Genomic DNA, 24,790 nt, shown 5'->3' with positions numbered 1-24,790 from the left:
CCCTACACCTAACACTATGGGCAATTTAGCATGGCCAATTCACCTAACCTGCACAATTTTTGGACTGTGGGAGGAAACCGGGGAAAATATGCAAATTCCACACAGTCAGTCGTTTGAGGCGGGAATTGAACCCAGGTCCCTGGTGCTGTGAGGCAGCAGTGCTAACCACTGAGCCACCGTGTCGCCCATCCTGTCCCTCAGGATTCCCTCCAACAACTTGCCCACCACTGACTTCAGGCTCACTGGTCTATAGTTCCCTGGCTTGTCCTTAGCACACTTTTTAAACAGTGGCACCACGTTAGCCAATCTCCAGTCTTCCAGCACCTCACGTGTGACTACTGATGATACAAATATCTCAGCAAGAGGCCCAGCAATCACTTCTTTAGCTTCCCACAGAGTTGTAGGGTACACCTGATCAGGTCCTTTTTTGTGTTCCAAGACATCCAGCACTTACTCCTCTGTAATATGGACATTTTTCAAGATGTCGCCATCTATTTCCCTCCATTCAATCTCTTCGATGTCCTTTTCCACAGTAAATACTGATGCAAAACTTGTTTAATATCTGACCCATCTCTTGTGGCTCCACACAATGGCCACCTTGCTGTTCCTTGAGGGGCCCTATTCTCTAGGAGAAAGTGAGGACTGCAGATGCTGGAGATCAGAGCTGAAAATGTGTTGCTGGAAAGGCGCAGCAGGTTAGGCAGCATCCAAGGAGCAGGAAAATCGATGTTTCGGGCATGAGCCCTTCAGGATCAACCAACCCAACCACCCCATGGCTCAACACTTCAACTCCCCCTCCCACTCCTCCAAGGACATGCAGGTCCTTGGACTCCTCCATCGCCAGACCATAGCGACACGATGGCTGGAGGAAGAGTGCCTCATCTTCCGCCTAGGAACCCTCCAACTACAAGAGATGAACTCCGATTTCTCCATTTTCCTCATTTCCCCTCCCCCCACCTTGTCTCAGTCCCAACTCTCGAACTCAGCACCATCTTCCTAACCTGCAATCTTCTTCCTGACCTCTCCGCCCCCACCCCCCACTCCGGCCTATCATCCTCACCTTAACCTCCTTCCACCTATCCATTTCCAATGCACCTCCCCGAAGTCCCTCCTCCTTACCTTTCATCTTAGCCTGCTTGGCACACTCTCCTCATTCCTGAAGAAGGGCTCATGCCAAAAACGTCAATTCTCCTGCTCCTTGGATGCTGCCTAACCTGCTGCGCCTTTCCAACAACACACTTTCGGGCCCTATTCTCCCTAGTTACCCTTCTGTCCTTAATGTATTTGTAAAAACCCTTTGGATTCTCCTTTTAATTCTATTTACCAAAGCTACCTCATGTCCCCTTTTTGCCTTCCTGATTTCCCTCTTAGGTATACTCCTACTGCCTTTATACTCTAAGGATTCACTCGATCTATCCTGTTTATACCTGGCATGTGTTTCCTTCTTTTTCTTAGCCAAACCCTCAATTTCTTTAGTCATCCAGCATTCCCTATATCTACCAGCCTTTCCTTTCACCCTAACAGGAACATACTTTCTCTGGACTCTCCTTGTCTCATTTCGGAAGGCTTCCCATTTTCCAGCTGTCCCTTTTTTTTTTAACCTGCGAACATGTGCCCTAATCAGCTTTTGAAAGTTCTTGCCTAATACAAGCCTTCCTCCAATTTTGAACTTCAACTTCAACTTTTAGATCTGGACTATCCTTTTCCATCTCTATTTTAAAACTAATAGAATTGTGCTTCCCTACTGACACCTCAATCACCTGCCCTGCCTTATTTCAAGTAGGGCAAGTTTTTCACCTTCTCTAGGAGATGCAACCACATACTGAATCAGAAAATGTTCTTGTACACACTTAACAAATTCCTCTCCATCTAAGCCCTTAACACTGTGGCAGTCCCAGTCTGTTTGGAAAGGTAAATTCCCCTACCATAACCACCCTATTATTCTTACAGGTAAGTGAATCTCCTTACACACTTTGTTTCTCAATTTCCCTCTGACTATTAAGAGGTCTATAATACAATTCCAATAAGGTGATCATCCCTTTGTTATTTTTCAGCTCCACCCAAATAACTTCCCTGGATGTATTTGCTGGAATATCCTCCTTCAGTACAACTGTAATGCTATCCTTCATCAAAAACGCCACAACCCTCCTCTCGCCTCACATTCTCTTCTTCCTATAGCATTTGTATCCTGGAACATTAAGCTGCCAGTCCTGTTCACCCCTGAGCCATGTTTCTGTAATTGCTATGATATCCCAATCTTCCTAACCATGCCCTGAGTTCATCTGCCTTCCCCGTTAGGCCCCTTGCATTGAAATAAATACAGTTTAATTTATTAGTCCTACCTTGTCACTGCCTGCCCTGACTGTTGGATTCTCTTCTGTTCTCAACTGTACCAGTCTCGGATTGATCTCTTTCTTCACTGTCTCCCTGGGTCCCCCCCCTCAACTTACTAGTTTAAATCCTCCTGAGCAGCTCTAGCAAATCTCCCTGCCAATGTATTAGTCCCCTTCCAATTTAGGTGTAATCTGTCCTCCTTGTACAGGTCACTTCTACTCCAAAAGAGATCCCAATGATCCAAAATGTGAATCCTTCTCCCACACACCAGCTCCTCAGCCATGCATTCATCTACCCTATCTTCCTATTCCTGCCCTCACTAGCTCGTAGCACCTGGAGTAATCCAGATATTACTACTCTCGAGGACCTCCTTTTTAAATTACTGCCTAACTCTGTAATCTACCTTCAGAGTCTTAACCTTTTCCCTTCCTATGTCATTGTACACATGGGAACCAATGACCTCCTACTGGCTTCTCTCAGCCTTGAACATTTTGCACCCTCCCTGAAACATCTTTGCTTCCCTGGTGCCAGGATCAACACACCATTCTGATTTTTCGCTGTTGGCCACAGAGATGTCTGTACCTCAGACTAGAGAGTCCCCTAACACAATCGATCGCTTGGATCCCGACGTACCTCTCATTACATTAGAGCCAGTCTCCATGCCAGAAACTTGGCTGTTTGATTCTTAGGAGAACGTAGCATTATCACCCCCTGCATTTTCTAAAACAGCATACGTGTTTGAAATGGGGATAGCCACAGAAGACTCCTGCACTACCTGCTACCCCTCTATCTTTCCAGGAGTTAACCCTTCTGTGTAACTGTATCCGAAACACACTCACACCCCCACCCCCAGCCCGTCTGTAACGGCCATCCATCTCATCCCCTTGCTCTTGTATATTCCTCATTGCCTCTAACTGCCCCTCCAACTGATCCATTCAATCCGATAGGATTTGGAACCAACGGCATTTGTTACAGATATAATCCTCAGTAACCTGTAAACGTTCCTTAAACACACACATCCGACAAGAAGAGCATAACACTCTACTAAGGGCCATTTTTGCTTCTTTCAATCTACAGACTCAAATAGCACTGTCTTATTCCTCTACAAAACACTGCTCCAGGTTAAATTAATGATTAACATAGAACCCACTCTACTCACTATTGCAGACTTATTTTAAGGTCACTCTTAAAATCCGCTTATCTGCTTCTATGCTGTGACCTCTCCCAACAGGTTCCTCCAAGATCAGTTGTGAATTTTACTGTTTTAATTTTCCCAGATGCACTCTGATATCTAGTGGTGCATGAATTCAACAGAAAAGGCAGTAACTGCTAACTCTGTCAGTTAGCAATGTCACTCTCTCCTGCACTGACCTCAACATGTGCTTCCTTTGTCTTTTTTTTAAGAAGTGCTGTTGTTTTGAGTCTAATGATAATTATGAAACTGTCTGTCTGACAATGGCCATCAAGTCCATCTGGCTCACTAACATCCTTTTTAGAGGGGGAAACTGCTGTCCTGTCCTTGTCTGCCCAACTCCATTCTGAAAGTAATTTGGTAGTAACGTTCACATCTGAATGCCTGTGCCATTTTTTAAAAAAAATTCAGTGATTTCCTCCGATCCCAGGAAAACCTTGCTATATTAACAATGACTTTAGTCATTGGAAGAGTTTTCCCTTCAATTTACATTGATCCTGGTTTAGTAAACTTCAATAAATGTTATTATCCTTGATGATTTTTAAAAAAAAACATTTCCTGGTTGTTTTGCTGATAGCTTTCTAGTCTGTGGATTGTTTTTCTTTGAATGTTTAAACCTCAGCACTCTTGTGAACTTAGCCTGAGTTATGAATGAGAGTGCTGAATGTTAAGTGCTGACATTCAGGTTGACTATCAAAAGATAGGGAGTCTTTTCTACTGAGCATTCCTTCATTAATAGATTAAGTTTGTGAAATGGTGGTGGTGAGAAATAGATTTTGTATTTGCTTACATAATGATTAGTAAAAACTTTTGATGTTATTTTATTAATTCATAATGTGGATGTTGGCTAAGCATTACTATCCCTTCTTAACATTGAGTAGATCATGGTGATCTGCTGCCTTGTTCCAATGATACAAAAAAAAATCACATCCCTAACGTATTTCTAGCTGATGTGCATGGTAGTGCCAGACAAAAACTTTTATAATATGCATGTTTGCATTTGTAATATGATTTTCTTGTTTTCAGCACATTGGCTCGCATAAACCCTGAAGCAGTTATCCCAAGGTTGAACTATACGTCCTTTGTCAACGTTGGTGCAGGTGACCTTGGAAATGCTGGTGTTGACCTTAGCATGGAGGCCAATGCTATTGCTCTGAAGTACCTGAATGATGCTCAGCTCTCCCAGATATCTCTCAGACGTAGTGGTAACTGTGAATCACCATCCCTAAATAACTTACTGGAAATGAACACAGACAGAAGCATGGTTGGCCTGAGCTTAATTTCACCCAATAACATGTCATTTGCCACACGCAAATACATGAGGAGGTATGGACTCGTAGAAGAAACATATAGCAGTGAAGAGGAGGATGTTTTGTCAGATTCTGCCATACGGCCTATAAAATCTGATTCAGAAATTCCTTCTGCTAAAAAAACAAGTTCTGAAAAAGTGGTTGAAGCCCAGCTTAAAAACTGTTGTACACTGGAGTCTTTCTCAAAGGCAGATGGGAACATTCTAAGAAACATTACTAATGAAGTTTCTCCCACAAAACCACAGAATGTGGATACACAGGACTGTCATTGTCAGCAGATTCAAAATAATCCAAAACCTAAAACGAATAAGTTTGCCAAAGAAATCAGTTACACCAAAAACCCTGAAAAAGAAAATGGAATTGAAAGAATTTCAGACTTTTCCAAGAAATTAAGACCAACTGTCTTAGAAACACACAAGTCTACAAAAAGCAGTGATGCAGTGGGCAACATTCTGGATGTAAATCGGCTCCGACAACTACCCAAACTCTTCTAACTAACTGGATTGATGTAACTCCAATTGGAAAAACCAAGACACTTCCCAAGAAACAACTATTTTGTAGACACCATTTTTTCATACCAAAAATGGTCAAGATCACAAATTTAATGTATTATAACATAGGTCAGTTAAATATTCAACATCTATAAAGGATTGCTAATGTAAAATTACATTTATCAACTGTCAACTACAGTATAGTGGAAAATCCATTGTAAATATTCTATTCTGCTCATACAATGATTTGTTTATATAATTTATGGGGTTTTTACACTTAGTAGAAACTTGTGTAGTATAACTGTCTCTGGATTATAATCAGTGGATAAATATAGTTGTGTAGTTTCATACTGGTTGTGGTCAGTGTCAAGTGAACTATCAACTACAACAATAAATATGGAGACCTGGAGTTCATACTTGAAGTTAGTTTCCTCAGTGGGTAATTCTAATTTCGTGTTCTAATAAGCATTTTTGTTCTACATTGAGACCAGTAGAGAACAAAATGAGAACGAAGTAGTCTCCCTTATGCCTCCAAAATTTCATAAAATTTTGCCTGTATTTAACAATTTATTTTGCATTATTACTGGATTGAAAACTAATGATTTGTTATATACAAAACTAATGTGAAAGATCATGAATGATTGCTAATGCAAGACAAACTACACCATAGTGAGAAGGTATCTCTAATCTGTTATAAATGCAACACCTTTCAGGTGGATTAAAATTTTGACTTGGTAGGGGAGTTGAAAACTTGATGCTAACACAAATGTCATTATTAAAGAAAGCTATGGCTTTGACTATCCAATTTTTCCTAAGTACTTGTGCTCCCCTCCACTCAATCGAAAGTGCCAGTGAATGAATTCTTAATGGTTTTGGCTAAACCTTTGTAGCTAAAGTTTACAGAAATTTAGGGATGTTCATGTGTATTTTTTTACATTACTGTGGAAGGTGTTTATCAATGTTTCAATCTGAAATTTGTGCTTTTGGTCAGTTTGTCATACAGCCATTGGATCAATTCTTACCTTTCTGTGACTTCTACAAGTTACTTTGTTCAATCACTAGATTTTGTGGACAATTTATAAATAAAACATTGGATAATTTCTACATGTAGTGTTTCTTCACCATCTAACCTATCATATTTCCTAATATCTTGTTTGTAATTACACTGTTCACGTTTGACTAGCCGAATAGCTGTCTTTAAGCATGATGTGAAATGTGGCTCACTAATTTAAAAGGCATATTAAGTTTTACTTTAAATAGTGTCTCACCTGCTGTGATCTCCAGCATCCATGGGGAGAGAGCAAGCTGTAGTTTTGGGGGAAGAGGGGTATAGGGCTAGTGGTGGAAGATGCTGGTTGAGAAAGGGCCCACCATTGTTTTGCCATTCTCACGTTCCAATCATTATCTGAACTCAACATCTTTTCTCCACTTGCACCCTATGCCATCAGTCTCTCTCACCCCTCCCCACCCCAAAACTACAGCATAAATGCTAAGCCTTCCACAATTCACTTCAGCTCTGAAGAGTCATCTAGACTCAAAACATTAGATTAGATTCCCTACAGTGTGGAAACAGGCCCTTCGACCCAACTAGTCCACGCCGACCCTCCAAAGAATAACCCATCCAGGTGCTCCCTCTCCGTGGATGCTGTCTGACCTGCTGTGATCGCAGCAATTGTTGTTTTCAGTACATATTACAGCATCTGTAGTAATTTGCTCCTACATATTGAGTTTTAGTCGTACAAAGAAAAGTCAGAGATGTGCAGCATGGAAACAGACTCTTCAGTCCAACTCATCCATGCCGACCAGGTATCCTAAATTAATCTAGTCCCATTTTTCAGCCTTTTGCCCATATCCCTCTAACCCTTCCTATTTATATACCCATCCAAATGCCTTTTTAAATGTTGTTGTACCAGCCTGCACCACTTCCTCTGGCAGCTCATTCCATACATACACCACCCTCTGCGTGAAAAAAGTTGCCCTTTAGGTCCCTTTCAAATATATCACCCTTCACCCTAAACCTTCACCCTCTAGTAATGGACTGTTATTTAAATTAACCTCCATCTGCCACTTCCCAGCCCATCTGATCAAGATCCCTTTGTACTCTGAGATAACCATCTTCGCTGTTACATCTCCAATTTTGGTGCCATCTGCAAACTTACTAACTGTACCTCCTATGTTCACATCCGATTCACTTATATAAATGATGAAAAGTAATGGACCCACCACCGATCCTTGTGGCACTCCACTGGTCACAGGCCTCCAGTCTGAAAAACAACCCTCCACCACCACCCTCTGTCTTCTACCTTTTTGAGCCAGTTCTGTATCCAAATGGCTAGTTCTGTCTGTATTCCATGAGATCCAACCTTGCTCACCAGTTTACCATGAGGAACCTTCTCAAAGCCTTAACTGAAGTCTGTATAGATCACGTTCATCGCTGTTCCCTCATCAATCCTTTTGATACTACTTTTTTAAAAACTTCAAGTTTGTGAGACATGATTTCCCTCTGACAAAGCCATGTGGACTATCTCTAATCAGTCCTTGTTTTTCCAGATGCATGCAAGTCCTATCCCTCAGTATCCTCTCCAACAACTTGCCCCACTGGTCCATAGTTCCCTGACTTTTCCTTACCACTTTTCTAAAGTAGTGGTACCGTGTTAGCCAACCTCCAGTGTTTCAACACCCCACCTATGACCATCGCTGATACAAATGTCTCAGGAAGGGGCCCAGCTATCACTTCCCTGGCTTCCTGCGTTGTTTTAGGGTAACCCAATCAAGTCCTGGGGGTTTATCCACTTTCATGTGTTTTAAGACAGCCAGCACCACCACCTCTACAATATGGACATTTTTTTTTTCAGATGTCACCATCTATTTCCTCATTTTATATCTTCCATGTCCTTCTCCACAGTAAATACTAATGCAAAATACTCATTTAGTGTGTCTCCCATCTCCTGCAGTTTCACACATGGGCTGCCTTGCCGATCTTTGAGGGGCCCTATTTTCTCCCTTCATCTGCCTTCCCTGTCAGGTCTCTTGCATTGAAATAAATGCAGTTCAATTTATTAGTCCTTCCTCCGTTCTCTGCTTTGTTCCTGCCTCCCCTGACTTTTGACTTGTTCCTTTTCCCAACTGTACAAGTCTCAGATTGATCTCTTTGCTCACTATCTTCCTAGGTCCTAACCCTCCAGCTTACTAGTTTAAATCTTCCTGAGCAGCTCTAGCAAATCTCCCTGCCAGTTTATTAGTCTATAAGACCTAGAAGTGGCAGTAAGGCCATTCGGCCCATGAAGTTTACTTTGCCAATTATTCATGGCTGATCGGCATTTCAAAGCTGAAAATGTGTCGCTAGAAAAGCGCAGCAGGTCAGGCAGCATCCAAGGAACAGGAGATTCTTGTGCTTTTCCAGCAAGAATCTCCTGTTCCTTGGATGCTGCCTGACCTGCTGCGCTTTTCCAGCAACACATTTTTAGCTCTGATCTCCAGCATCTGCAGTCCTCACTTTTTCCTCCTGATCGGCATTTCAACTCCACTTATCTGCACTCTCCCTGTAACCATTAAATTCTTGATCTCGAAAGGAATTATCAATCTCTGTCTTGAAGGCATTTAATGTTCCGGCCTCCATAACAATGAATTTCGCAGACCCACCATTCTCTGGCTGAAGAAATGTCTCCTCACTTCAATTCCAAATTGACTCCCTCTAATTCTAAGGCTATGCCCACGGTCCTAGTCTCCCCGCCTAACGGAAACAACTTCCCACCTTTTCTAAGCAATGCACTACCTTGTGAGTTTCTATTAGATCTTTGGGGCCAGGGCCCTCAGCTGTTCATCATATGTTAGGTCTACTATTCCAGGGATCATTTATGCAAATCTCCACTGGACATGCTTCAGTGCCTGTATGACCTTCCTGAGGTGTGGGGCCAAAACTTGTACACAGTATTCTAAATGTGGCCTAGCTAGAGCTTTATAAAGTCTCAGAAGCACATCACTGCTTTTATATTCCAAACCTCTTAAGATAAATGACAACATTTGATTTCTTAATCACGGACTCAACCTGCAAGTTAACCTTTAGAGAATTCTGGACTAGCTCTCCCAGATCCCTTTTGTACTTTTTGGCTTTATGAATTTTCTTACAGTTTAGAAAATAATCCATGCCTGTATTTTTTTTTCCCCAAAGTGCAAGACCTCACATTTGTTAATATGGATTTCATCAGCCATTTCCTGGACCATTCTCCTGAACTGTAAATCTTTCTGCAGCCTCTTCACCTCCTCAGTACTACCTATCTGTCCACCTAAATTCATATCATTGGCACACTTTGCCAGAATGCCCCAGTCCCTTCATCCAAATCATTATAAAGTGAACAGCTGTGGCCCCAACACTGAACCCTGTGGGGCACCACTTGTCACTGTCTGCCATCCAAAAAAGAATCTTTTATCCCAACTCCGGCAGTCTGATCGAAGGCAATCCTCAATCCATGCCAGTAGCTCACCTTGAATGCCATGGGCCTTCACCTTACTTGGCAGCCTCCCGTGAGGCACCTTATCAAAGGCCTTTTGGAAGTCTAGATAACATCCTCTGGGTTTCCCTGGATTAACCTACTTGTTACCCCTTCATAGAATTTGAACAGGTTTGTCAGGCACGATCTTCCCTTACTAAATCTATGTTGACTTGTTCTAATCCGACCCTGCACTTGCAAGAAATTAGAAATCTCATCTTTAACAATGGATTCTAGAATCTTGCCAACAACAGAGGTTAGGCTAATCGGCCTATAATTTTCTTTTTGTCTTGATCGTTTTTTGAACAAGGGGGTTACAACAGTGATTTTTTTTTTGTTTTTCTCCCCCAATCTGAGACAATCCCTGACTCTAGTGACTTTTGAAAGATCACAACCAAACGCCTCTGCTATTTCCTCAGCCACCTCCTCAGAATTCTAGAACTTTTAGCTTTTCTAGCACTTTCTCGCACTTTCTCTTTTGTAATGCCTACCATACTCAACTATGCCCCCGATTCTCCATAATTGTTGGGATATTACTCATGTCTTCCACTGTGAAGACTGACGCAGAGTACTTAAGTTTTTCAGCTATTTCCTTATCTCCCATCATTAGCCTTCCAGCATTAATTTGGAGTGGCCCAGTGTCTACTTTTTGCCTCTTGTTTGTTTCTTAGTAAAAGTTTCTTTCAATACAATCATTTCTAAGGCATAGTGGCTCAGTGGTTAGCACTGCTGCCTCAGTGCCAGGGACCCAGGTTTCAATTCCAGCCTCAGGTGACTCTGTGGAGTTTGCACATTCTCCCCTCTCCCCTCTGCGTGGGTTTTCTCTGGGTGCTCTGGTTTCCTCCCACAGTCACAAAGATGTGCAGGTCAGGTGAATTGACCATGCTAAATTGCCCATGGTATTAAGTGCAATAGACAGAGGGAAAGTGGTCTGGGTGGGTTACTCTTTGGAGGGTCGGTGTGGACCAGTTCTGTCAAAGGGCCTGTTTCCACACCGTAGGGAATCTAATATTACTGGCTAGCCTACCTTCATATTTGATCCTCTCCTTTCTTATTTCTCTCTTTGTTATCCTGTTTGTTTTTGTAGTCTTCCCAATCTTCTGATTTCCCAGTACTCTTGGCCACTTTATAGCTTGTCTCTTTTTCTTTGATACATTTCCTCACTTCCTTTGTCGCCTATGGCTGTCTAATTCCAGCACCCCCCACAACTGGATAATCTTTCTTTGAGACGACCCTCAATACTGTGTCCACAATTACACCCAAAAACACCTGCCATTTGTTGCTCTACTGTCTTACCCCACCTCCCCAGGCTCTGCTTCCAATCGATTTTCATCAGTTCCTCTCTCATGCTCCTGTAATTACTTTTTATTTAACTGTCACACCATTACATCCGACTTTGCCTTCTCTCTTTCAAACTGCAGACTGAACTCATTATGATCACTGCCTCTTAAGTGTTCCCTTCTTTTAAGATCTTTTATAAAGTCCAGAATAGCCTGCTCCCTTGTGGGCTCCATCACAAGCTGTTCCAAAAAACCTGTAAGCATTCCATGAATTCTCTTTCCTTGGATCCACCAGCAATATTATTCACCCAGTCTACCTGCATATTGAAGTCTCCCATGATCACAGTGACCTTACCTTTCTGATATGCCCTATCTACTTCCTGGTACATCTTGCCCCTTGGTCCTGACCACTGTTAGGAGGTCTGTACATAATTCCTTTTGTGGTTCCTCAACACTCCCCACAGACTCCAACGTCATCTGACCCTATGTCATTCGGTGCCACGGGTTTAATTTCATTCTTAGCTAACAAGGCAACCCTGCCCCCTTTGCCTACCTCCCTATCTTTTCCATAAGTTGTAAATCTTTGGATGTTTAACTACCAGTCCTGAACCCCCTGGAACCTTGTCTGTGCGATGCCCACCACCTGTTAATTCATCTACTTTGTTACGAATACTACGAGCATTCAGGTAAAGTGCCCTAATGCTAACTTTCTTATCATTATTAGAGATATTGGAAATCGTAAGGTGTCCTAAGTTATCCTTCATTTTTGCTGCATTCCTAGTCTGCCTCGAGCTTAAACCCACCTGCACACATGCTATTCTGCTGCTTATCTTTCCATTTAACTCCATACTCTGTCACTTTTGCTTTCCCTTCCCCCTGACTCAGGTTTAAAGTCCTACTGAGCACCCTATTTATCTTTTTCTCTAGAACATGGTTCCAGATCAGTTCAGGTGGATACTGTCCCAACGATACAGATTATGCCCACCCCATCCCCAACCAGTTCCAAAACTGATGCCAATGCCCCATGAAATTGAATCGCTCTTTCCCACACCAATCCCTTAGCCACATGTTTACTTCCCTAACTTTTTTATCCTTGTGCCAATTGGCACATGGCTTGGGCAGCAATCCAGAGATTATGACCCTTGAGAACCTGTATTTCAATTTCCTTCCTCGTGCTTGATAATCCCTAAACAGGTTCTCTACCCTAGCTTTGCCTATGTTGTTCGTCCCAATCTGGGCCACAACAATTGGTTCCTCCCCCTCCCACTCCAATATCCTTTCAAGCTGGTCGGAGATGTTCTGCACCCTGGCACCGGGCAGGTAATGCACCATACAGGACTCCCGATCTGGCCCCCTAATTATAGAATCCCGTATAACAATTATTTGTCTTTTTGCTCCCCCTTCTTTAGTGGTCAGCTGGCTCATCCTGTCCACAGCCCTTTCCCTCATCCATACAGGGAACAAGAATCTCATACCTGTTGGGCAAGGTCAAGGGCTGAGGGTCCTCCACTCCTGAACTCAGAATCCCCCTACCTGCCTCACTTACGGTCACACCCTATTGTCCCTGATCACTGACTGAATTTGAATTACTTAATCTATTGGGTGTAGCTGCCTCCTAAAACAAAGTATCCAGGTAACTCTTCCCCCTCCCAGATGTGCCACAGAGTTTAAAGCTCAGATTCCAGATCATCAATTTTGATTTGGAGTTCTTCCGGCAACCAACACTTGCTGCAGATGTGGTCACTGCCGTTCACAATGGGATCAGCCAGCTCCCACATCACACAGCTACAGCACGTCACCTGTTCAGCCATAACTACATATTTAATTAACTTTTTTGCAATTTATGTATTAATAATTTCTAGTACTTTCTGCTCCAGTCTTATTAAATTAACCAATTAAACTTTTAATCAATCGCATGATACACAAGAAATACGAATTAAAAAGCCTTATCTTCACAACACACGAGTCCTTCTTGGTTAGAGCTCCCACTGTTCCTGCCGCAGGAACAGAACAGTCTACTTCCAAATCGGGTGTGCAATCTGTCTATCCTTATACAGGTCGCTTTTACCCCCAAAGAGATTCCAACTATCCAAAAATGTGAACACTTCTTCCCTGCACCAGTTCCTCAGCCAGGCATTCATCTGTTCTATCTTCCTATTCCTACCCTCACTATCTTGTAGCAACTAGCTTGTAGCACTGGGAGTAATCCCCATATTACTAGCTTCAAGGACCTTTTTTTTTTTAAAATTCCTGCCTTCTTTCTTCATGCTCCCTTCAGAATCTCATCCTTTTCCTTTCCTATTTCATTAGTTTCGAAGTGTACAATGAACTCCTGCTGGTCCCTCACCCCTTTGAGAGCATTCTGCACCTTCTCCAAGATATCCTTGACCCTGGCACTAGGGAGGCAACACACCATTCTGATTTTTTTGTTGCCAGCTGCAGAAACACATGTATGTGCTCCTGACAAGAGAGTCCCCCATCACAGTTGATCACTAGGAACCGACATACCCCTCATTACATTAGAGCCATTCTCAGTATCAGAAACTTTTCTGGTTGTGCTACATTTCCCAGAGAGTCCATCACACCCTATGTTTTCCAAAACAGCATACTTGTTTGAGGTAGGGATAGCCACAGGAGAATCCTATCTCATTTGCCTATCCCTCCTACCTTTCCTGGAGTTAACCCATCTACCTGGTGGTATCCATGACTTTTCTCCCTTTCTGTAACTGCCACCTGTCGCACCCCAAGCTTCTGTAAATCCCTTATTACCTCTAACTGCCGATCCAACTGATCCATGCAATCTGATAAGATTTGTAACCAGACACTTCCTGTAGACATAATCATCAGTAACATGGAAAGTCTCCCTAAACTCCCACATTTCTACTAAAGGCCATCTTTTCTCTTTCACAATTTACAGCATTCTCTTGTTGCTCTGAGAAAAAAAAGCCCTGCTCCAGGCTAACTTAATACTCCTGGCTTATATTTTAAATTTAATTGAGGCGGATCTTCATACAACATATAGTTCAGAAACAATCCACTCTACTCACTATTACAGATTTACAGCAAGACTACAGTTTAAAAACTATACACTTATCTGTTCCTGTTCTGTGAGCTCTCCCACACACATGTTCCTCCAAGGTTAGCTGTGAGTTTCGCTGGTAATTAAGTTTTCCTTGATACACTCTGATGTCCAGAGATACTTGAAGTCAAACAGCAAAGGCTGTAACTGCAGATTCACTGCTGTGCCAGGTTTCTTTCTCTGACCATGTGGTCATTACCTTTGTCTGTTTTATTCTTTTTCTAAACAAAATTTTCCAAACTCGAGACTAAGTGTCAAAGAATAGACCAACTTCAAGCACCAAAGGCTGTTTAGTGGCTGGTGAATGCAATTATTTTCATTTTAAAACTTAGAGCAAGGAAAGGTGTTTCTATTTGGTTCACTTAGCATTCCCATCATCTGAGTTAGCGAGAGGTATAATCTAAGTTAATGTATCAAAGCAATACTGAGTAAGTACCATATGTCTGGCTCAATGGTACCCTTACCTTTTGAGGCATGTCAGAAGCTTGAGTACAATTTAGCTTGTACTCCATTAGATATTTAGGGAATGCTGCACAGTAACGTGATATCTTAAAAGGGAGATTCATTAACGTTTTTGCTGGCAATAAGTATATCGCAATAATATTCTGAAAAGCAGTGCTTTGCCTTGCCAACATTTAGACCTTGATCAACACTTGTATTTTAATTGGTCATGTTACTGTCATATTGCTGTTAGTGGAATCTTGCTGAGTAATTTAGTTGCTGCATTTCCTACATGATAGTGACTATAAAATACATAGATGCAATGAGGTGGTGACATAAGACTTACTTTTTCTTTCTGATTAAAAAATATGCCAGTGAATGAAATAAAAACCAAGATCACTACTACATATGAGAAATTCATCTAATGCTTTCTCAAACATTTCGCCTTCTCTCACCACTAAAATATGTTTTATGGTCCTTAATTCATTTGCTATATGTAGGACCACACTATGTACAAACTCATTGCCACAGTCACTCGTGTGACAACAGTTACAGCAATTCAGAGGTAAGAATGGAAGATGATTTTCTAAGTCCTGAGGAAATTTTTTTTCTTTTAAAAAATGCTATTTTAACATTAGTCCTTGCATGATGAAAGAGAGGCTATTTTAAGCAAATGATAGTTCATGAAAAAACTTTATATTTCTAGAGGAAAGGACTGAAGACTAAAAAGAAACAGGATTTGGATCTCATCAAATGTTGTGGTTGTATAAATTTATAAAATGTTCTCATAAATTTTAAGAATTAGTACTTATTTCTTTAACTTGCAGATGCAATCTTTTACAGTGTAGAGATACAAAAAATGTGCTAGAGCTTTAAAATGTGGCATTTTTTAATATTGAGGAACTTGAGTAATTTTAGCATTTGGACTTTGTTTAATGCAACAGCTCATACACCATACTTAATTCTGTTTGTGAGCAGTTTGGCAGGACTACTACGATTTCCTATATTTGCAAAGGCATTGGTCGGCAACTAGATAACCAGTAATGTCCATCTTCAATTGCTTTATCATCCACAACATTTTGAAGTAAGTTCTTGATTTTCACTATCCTTCTTAAAAGGGAAAAAGTGTTTCTTGATTTCATTCCTAAATGCTCTCTTCTGAATTCATGGTATTGTGGTACCATGATAACACATGGTACCATGAGGACTGTTTAGCTAACAGGAAACAGTAGATGTAAATGGGTCATTCTCTGATTGACAGGATGTGATGAGTACTATGGATCACTGCTTGGGCCTCAACTAATCATAATTTATACTAATGACTTGGATGAAGGAATTGAATGTATGATTGCAACATTTGCGATGACCGATAGGAAAGTAAGTTGTACAGAAAACATGAGGAATTGACAAAGGTTATAAACTAGTGGACAAAAGTTTGGTAAATGGAGTATCATGCAGGAAAAGGTGAACGCATCCAATTTGGTAGAAAGAATTGAAAAACAGTGTACTATTTAAAATGATTGATTTCAAGGGACTTCAAGGGATAACTTCAAGGGATCCAGATGTTATGTCCCATACAACAAGTCTGTGTTCAGATAAGGAAGGTGATTAGGAAGGAAAAAATAATATTGTCATTTATTGTAAGGAGAATAGAATATTTCAAAAAGGCATGTTTGCTACTGTGTGGAGTGGTTTAGGCCACATCTGGAATTCTGTTTAGTTTCTTTTTATTTATGAAGGGATGTAAATGCATTAGAGCAATTCAAAAAGGTTAGCTTGACTGATGCTTAAGATAATCCCCTCATTCCAGGTTAAGCTGAGCCTATTTTGGAGTTTAAAAAAATAAGTTGATGTTACATAAGGTCCTGAGAGATATTGACAAGGCAGGTGCCAAAGGACTTTCTCTTTTGTGGGAGAGATGGGAATTAGAGGATACAATTTGAAAATCAGAGGTCTTCTATTTTAAGATTTGAGCATTTTCTTCTGAGCATCTTGAGTTACAGAAGACAGAACAGTACAGCACAAGAAATAGCCCTTTGGTCCACCATTTTGGTGCCAATCATGATGCCATTTTAAACTAATCCCATCTGCTTGCACATGGAATATATCCCTCTATTCCCTGCCTGTTCACATGTCTGTCTAAATGCCTTTTAAATGTTGCTCCGTATCTGCTTTTACAATCTCCCCTGCCATTGTGTCCTAGGCACCACTGTTTGTTTTAAACAAAAACCTTGCATTGCATATCTCCTTTAAACTTAAACCTATGTCCTCTAGTATTTGGCATTTGCACCCTGGGAAAAAGACTGACCGTGCATCCGATCCATGCCTCATAATGTTATATATTTCTATCAGGCTGCCTCTCAGCCATCAACACTTGAGCAAGAACAATCCAAGTTCATCAAACTCCTTATAGCTACTACACTTCAACACAGGCAACATCCTGGTAAAGCTCTTTCATATCCTATCCAAAGCCTTCACATTCTTCCTGTAATGTGGTAACCAGGACTGTACACAATATTCCAAATATGGCCTAGCTAAAGTTTTGTATAACTGCAACATGGCTTGCCAAATCTTATACTTAATGCCCCAACCAATGAAGCCTTCTTTGTCATGTTTATCATCTTGAGTTATCACTTTCAGGGAGCTATGGATTTGCACTGTAAGATTCCTCTTTAGCAATGTTCCCCAGGGTCCTGCCATTTACTGTATACTTTCCACTTGCATTTCACCTCCCTTTACAGCAGAGTTCTTGCAATGATTCTTATGAACCACCACTGGTTACAGACCTCCAATCAGAAACACACTCCTTCACAACTTCCCTCTGTCTTCTATGACCAAGCCAATTTTGTATCTAACTTACCAACTCATTGTGGATCCCATATGATTTAATCTTCTAAACCAGCTGATCATGAGGGACCTTGTCAAATGCTTTAGTAAGATCCATGTACAGTATCCACTGCTCTACCCTTAATAATCATCTTCATGTCCTGCAAAAGCTCAATCAGGTTTGTGAGACAAGACATCCCTGATAAAGCCATGCTGACTATCCCAATAAATCCATTCTTCTCCAAATGTGAGAAAGTCCTCTCTCTAATAGTTTTCTCCAATAATTTCCCTGCCACTAATGTAGGTTCACCAGCCCATAATTTCCTGGATTATCCCTGTTGCCATTCTAAAACAAAAGAATAATACTGGCCATTCTCCAGTCTTCTCAAACCTTGCCTGTGGAGGGCATCAATCTCTATCAAAACTGCAAAAATTCCCACCCTTACCTTATTCAGTACCCATGGATAGATCCCATCAGGCCTTGAGAACTTATCTACTTTACTGTTTTTCATGGCACCCAATACAGCTATCTTAAAACAACATGCCCTAGAATATTAACATATTCCTTCATAATCTTACCCATCATCCATAACCTTCTTGGTGAATGCTGGTGTGATGTACTCATTAAGGACCTCACCCACTTCTTCTGGCTCCATACATAAGTTCCCTCCTTTGTCCTTTGATTAGATCTACTTATTCCTAAGGATGTTTTGTTATCCCTTCTAACTCTCTTAATTTCTTGTTTCAGTTCTTTTCAACTTCCTTTATACTCTGGTCTTTCTTGATATCTAGAGAGCAGTTGAGGTAGATTCATTAAGTATTCTTAAAGCAAAACTACATAGTCCCTCATTAATCAAAAATTTGGAAGGTTATTGGAGGTGAATAGGAATGTGGGTTTGAGAGCACAATCTGATTAGCCATAATTATTGAATAGCGTGAGACAAATTCAAGGACTTAAATAGCCTACAGGCCCTACAATTTGAATGTTTGCCATACATACCCAAGATTCATGCAACATTACTCAATCAGAACATAATCTTTCATTTTCTAGTTTCACTAAGTATTCAGCCAGTTTTACAAACTTCACCTGATTCCATGAATGTCATCAACCCTTTGACATTATTTTTGTATTCAACCTATAATAACTCGTTACTGAATCAGTTTTTTAATGAAACAATCCAGTTTAAAAGATGAAAATGAACCTGTGTGAGCAAACTACATTTATAGATTGGCAAAGAAGAAATAAAACCTTTCCTTGGCAAAATATGAACTTTGGAAATCCAGATCGTAGATCACAGAATTCCTACAGTGTGGAAACAGGCCCTTTGGCCCAACAAGTCTACACCGGCCCTCCGAACAGTATCCCACCCAAACCCATTTCCCTGCCCTATTACTCTGCATTTACTACTGACTAATGCATCTAACCTACACATCCCTGAACACTATGGGCAATTTAGCATGATCAATTCACCTGACCTGCACATCTTTGGATTGTGGGAGGCAACCGGAGGAACCCCATACAGCCACAGGGAAAATGTACAAACTCCACACAGAGAGTTGCCCAAGGCTGGAATTGAACCTGGGTCCCTGGTGATATGAGGCAGCAGTGCTAACAACTGAGATTCCTACCGTTAAACATGAGTAAATAAAATGATTATATTTGCATCTTGAATTTTTAAACAACTTTCAGTTTAATGAATTTACTTCAGATTTTGGTGCAATATATAGAACAAATCGCTTGTCCAAGTTAAGTACAGCAGCCATTATCAAATACTTGGGTATTCATCTAGGTTACTTATCTATTTGAGGGAACTGTAAGCATTGTGAGGTTGTGAAGATTTTTGGCCTGTAAAACTGGGACAAAAGTATGAATTGTTTACAAATTACTGTAATAGCAATGAAATTCCGAGTTTAACCACCAGATGGCAATCCCTATCTCTTCATTGCAGCAGAAATAAGTTGTTGGGATTTCAATTTTGTTATTTTTGTTCTGGCCATCATTTATCAAATCTAATACATAGGCTAAGAGTGCAAGCTGCAATGGCATCATCTTCAGTGCTGAGTAAATTTTACTGTGATTTAAGAACTCTGACATCCTCAGTTGCTTGCTATTTCAATAATCCACCAAGCTCTCATGCTATTGTTTGTCTTGGGCTTGCTGCAACATTTCGATGAAGCACAATGCAAATGTGAAGAACAACAATTCTATTTAGACACTTTACGGCCAAATGTCTCTATTGAATTCCGTAAGTTCAGAGACTGACTGCATGGTGTTTGTCCTCCATTTTTCTAGTGTTCTTCTTTTCTCTTTCTTCTCCCCACTTTCCCCTACCCCTCCCCACAGCCCCCACCTCACCAGAAGCTTTCTTTGTATCTTGTTTACTGTGCTCTTAATGGAGCAGACCCATTCTCTCCCTTTCACTCCTTAATTTGCATCCATTTTACAACTCTTTCTACTTCAGCACCATTAACAACCTGTTTGTCTTTTGCAGCTGGACCTCTACACCATCTGCCCGCTTGGTCTTCTTCCTTTCTGTCAAAAAATAGAAAAAACACTTTCCAACCTCTTTCTGTTCTAAAGAAGAATTATACCCAACTTGAAATGTTAACTCTCTTTCTCCATTCACAGATCCTGCAAAACAAATGAATTTCTTCTGCACAGTTTGTTTCAAATGTTATTGGAAACCTTGATAAGGTTTTTCCACAACATAAGACACTTGGGCAAAAACATTTTTCTGTATCCATTTTACATTTGAAAATTGCTGGTCACTTTGGTCAATTCTTTAGACAATTTAAATGGAATTATTAAATTTTGACCTATTCATTTTATTTTGTAAATAAATAATGACTGCTTAAAGTTTGAATGTTTAAGAAGTCTTACAAAAACTATGCTTCAGTTACTTTTAAATAGAGTTCAAGTTTTTTAAAAAAAGTACCAATTAAAATTTTGCTTCCTTTGCTTAGTAACATTATACTATGATTTGGAACCAAAGTCTGCTTTTTATTTTAAAACAAATCTGCTAAATTGATCCTTTTGATCCCCATTGTGACCCTTTGATGGATGGTCATGCATTGAAGCAATTGAAGATTGGTAAGGCTAGGACACTACCCTGAGGAGATTCTGCTAAGCTGAGACCATTGACCCCAGTGACCACCATTTTTGTACTAAGTACTACACAAGTGGATGTACAGTTTTCCCTTTGAGTTTCAATCCCTGAATTGAGGGAGGGAAGAAAGTGGAAATTCACAAGATGTCACCTCGTCTGTTCTTGGTTGGATGTCAGAAAATGTCCTAGGGCCTGAAGTGAATGTTGAATACTCCCAAGGCCATTCACTCTTGACTGTCTATAATTGTGGTGCCACCACCTCTGGTGGGCATTTCCTGCCAATCAGAGTATACCCTGAAATGATGATGGAAGATTTTGCAGTCTAAACACAAACACCAAATCATGCCTTGTAGTCAGTCAATGTAATCTCTGGGATAACTCTCCCAATTTTGGCACACAATCCCTGATGTTAGTGTGGATTTTACAGCTTCAACTGAGCTGGATGTATTGTTTTAATGTCTTGTGTTCAGATTGATGCTTGGTGACTTGTCCAGTTTCATTCTTGAGTTTTTCTGTAGTGATTTGATGTATTTGAGTGGCCTTCTTTGCCATTTCAGAGGGCCATTAAGAGTCAATAGCATTGCTGTAAGCCTATAGTCATGTGGGTCATCTGGATGAGGGCAGCAGATTTCCTATCTTAATGACTTTATGAACCAATTGGATTTTTAACAACTCTGTTGTTTGGTTACCCTTTCTTGATACTTTTTTTTTCATATTTGTTTGTTTAGTTGAATTGAAGGTCCCAGCTGCAATAGTGGGATTTGAACTTATGGTACTGAACCATTGATCCAATTTTTGTATTACTAATTCCATAGCCTAAACATTATGTTCTGCTGTAGAAATCTACAAGATTTATCTGTCTCTCCATGCAACAGCTATAGGGAATTAAATTCAACCTTGTGGTCTGTCAATTCAATCCTGCTGCTACTTTCAGCACTCTTTCTAGATGTTGCTGTTTTGAACAGTGACTGCTACTTCCTTTTGATTCTTGCTTCCACTAAATGCACCTCTGTTTCTCTCCCAAACTTAATTGTGTTTTTGTTTTGCTATTCAATTATCTTTAAGAATAATTTTAGTAACCCTTCCATTATTTCTATTTTAATACCATTTCAGCACACTTTTTTTTCCAAAGACTTTAAGTATGTTTAGTCTTAATCCCTCTCTGAATGTTTTTAACTCCCACATCGTGTTATATTTTTACACTTCACTATATCAGTGTATGTTTTCTAAACATTGCTGCTTTCTTTTGAAACCAAGTATTTTTTTTTAAGTTTTGTGCATTTCTAAGTGTATTCGCCACTACATCTCTTATAATTCCTGTCCCCTATAAATACATTGATTTGAAAATCCCTCCGCTCTTTTGTTTCTGTAGAATCTTGTACTGAAGTGCAGTCTTTGCAATGGAAAGGATAAGGTGAGAGAAACTCAGCTTGAGATTAAATGATGTGGTGCACAGTCAGGGTTATTTTAAGACCAACAGCAGTAAGAGGATTGAAGACCATGGTGGAAATGTGAAATATATAATGGGGGGTTGAAGATGATGTTTTTCAATTTTACAATGTTTATTAGGATGAAATGGACTTCATCCAAGATTAATGTTTGTGAATCAGCTCAATGGTACAGAGATAGTGAAATAATTGAGAGAGAAGAAGAGACAGGTGGATATTGTTACCATGCATTCAGCTGCAGATGAAGAAATTAAGTGAACCAAGTATGTAACTTTGGGATTTCTGTGTAGTAAAATTTCAGGAGTCTAAAGTGAAACAAAATGGTCTGATAATGAGTGACGTTAGGACGGCTCTCGGTTGGTTCCAAAAATAGATAGGGTATTGGAGGATGTTATAGAGTCAAAGAGATCTGCAACACAGAAAGCCATCGGGTCTGCACCAGGCAAAACCAACTATCTGACCCAACCCATTTCAAGCATAGCGCATTTCTAAATATTTCCTAAATGTTATGAGCAATTCTGCCTCTTCTACCCTTACAGGCGAGCTCCAGATACCTATCACTCTCTGGGTAAAAACATTTTTCCACGTATCCCCTCTACACCTCCCATCCTTTACCTTAAATACAATGCCCAAGGTCACTGATCCCTCTGCTAAAGGGAAAACAGTCTTCCTATCTATGCCGCTTATCGTTTTATACTTCTCAGTCATGATACCCTCCTCTGTTTCCTCCTCTCTAAGGTAATCAACTGTCCAATCTCTTTTTATAACTAAAATTTCCTGCCCAGGCAATATCCTGGTAAATCTCCTCTGCTCTATCTCCAGTGTTATCGCATCCCTCCTATAATGTGGATTCCAGAACTGCACACAATACTTTCGTTGTGATGTAACCAACTTTCTATACAGTTCCTGTATAACCTCTTTGTTTTAAACTCAGTGCTTCAGCATGTAGGTTAATTTGAAAACGTCGCCTTCATCCATACACACCTGATCACCTCTGAAAAATTTAATCAATTTGATCAGAACCCTTAACAGATCAATGCTGCCTATTCTTGATTAATCCCTGCCTATCCAAGTACTGATTAATTCAATCCCTCAGAATTTCTTCCAGTAGTTTCCTCACAATGATAGTTCAACTGATTGGATTTGTAGACTACTTGTTTACCCTTTGCTTCATTCTTGAATAATGGGATTACATTGGTGTCCTCCAGTCTTCCAGTACCTTTCCTGTGACCAGAGTGGGATGAAAATTTTGTGCCACCACCCCTGCTATTTCCTCTCTTGTTTCAATCAACAGCTTCAGATACATTTCATCTGCAGTTGGTTCCGCTATAATGTGCATTTCTTCAACTTGAATTGGTTATATCGTGATTCTGGTCCCTTTGGCTTAAATGGTGCTACTATTACCCAATTCTCTTCTAACGTGGGATTGCATGGGAACGGCACTATCGTGTTATGTCCAAACCGACTGTATTTCCTATTTTATTTATTTTCAAGCTTGGCAGACTGTCAGATCCTCTTCTGCCTATGCTAATTTCTTTATGTATGTCACAGTTTTTTTCCCTGATTTCTAGATCCTCACTGTCCCTATCACTAATGAACATCAACACAGCATTCATTTAGAATCCAGCCTAGGGTTCCTCTGGTTTCATTCAGATTACTCACAATGGTCCTTAATGGACGCAGGCTTTCCCTAGTTATCCTTGTATTCTTAATGTACTTGTAAAATAATTTAGGATTTTACTTTAATTTACCTGCCATTATTCTTTCATGCCTTTTTTGTTGAATTCCTAGTTTCCTTTCCAAGTTTCCCCTTGAGTATTCTGTATTCCTCTAGAGCTTCTGCTGTTTTGAGCCCTCAGTACCTTTGTGTTAAACCATGTTGCCGGCTGCAAAGAGAAAATAAAGGAGAATACACTATGTTTAATTGCAACTTATGCCTTTCATGTCTTTTGTAATATCAGTACCATGGAAGACATGGAAACATGATTGGTGAGATTCAAACTAAGATTTGCATGAAGTAAGACAGCTGGAAACTGACCGTGAAACCTACTTTGAAGAGGAAAGGGAGATGGGACAGTAGTTTGAAAGGATAGGATGCTTGAGGATTTTATTTTAGAAGTTTAGTACTTTTGAAAAGGGAGAAGATAACCATTTAAGCATAAATTAGTCAGTGTTGAGGCTTATGGAAACCCAAAAATCGCAAGTGTCATCTGCAAAATAGTGCATCTTATGAGCATGCACTACTTTCTTTCTTGCGAATTCTCCTGCTATTTGTCTTTATTGGTGATGCAGTGATCAATTTTCTAGAGTCAACTGGGGAGAATAACAAGTCTACGTTTCAGCTTGATTGGTCAGGTAAACCACTCCAATGATTCTTTTACCCATCTTTTTTTCTCATCTCTTTAGGATGCTCATAGAATCCTAAAATAGCTGCGGCATAGTAGGGGTCATTCTGCCCACCATGTCTGTGTCAGCTGTCTGCATAAGTCATTCATCTGGTGCCAATTTCCTCTTGTGCCTTTCCTGTAACCTTGCAAATTGTCCTAAGCAGGTAATCCACTTTAGTGAACACCATCGTTTAAACTTACCTACTGTAAGACTATCTGTTAGTCTTTAAGATTGAAGAAACCTGCCAGATGGTTGATTATCCAGGAACTTTCAAATCAAAAGCTGTCCTCATTGCCCCTAATTCTGTTCAGTTTGATTTTGCAGTCACCCTACTTGGGAGGAGTTTGTTGCAAAGTTGGTAAGATTGAGATAAACCATAGTGCACCAGAATGAGAACCTTGGAA

The 24,790-nt window shown here is 40.3% G+C and overlaps 1 protein-coding gene across 3 annotated transcripts in view; it reads left to right on the top strand.

Annotated features, from left to right (window-relative positions):
• Positions 1 to 6,326, top strand: part of stil (STIL centriolar assembly protein) — a 47,901-nt gene extending 41,575 nt beyond the window's left edge. For all 3 annotated transcript variants that reach the window (XM_060830438.1, XM_060830436.1, XM_060830437.1), the window contains exon 17: positions 4,553 to 6,326. In XM_060830438.1, coding sequence (XP_060686421.1) covers positions 4,553 to 5,330 — 778 coding nt within the window. In that variant the 3' untranslated portion in view covers positions 5,331 to 6,326. The remainder of the gene's footprint in view (positions 1 to 4,552) is intronic.
• The last annotated feature ends 18,464 nt before the right edge of the window (positions 6,327 to 24,790 follow it).

This window comes from Hemiscyllium ocellatum, chromosome 9 (assembly GCF_020745735.1).
Source record: "Hemiscyllium ocellatum isolate sHemOce1 chromosome 9, sHemOce1.pat.X.cur, whole genome shotgun sequence".
In the NCBI taxonomy this organism is placed as follows: Eukaryota; Metazoa; Chordata; class Chondrichthyes; order Orectolobiformes; family Hemiscylliidae; genus Hemiscyllium; species Hemiscyllium ocellatum.
Note: the sequence above shows the minus strand (reverse complement) of the source record. Positions and strands in the feature narration are given on the sequence as shown.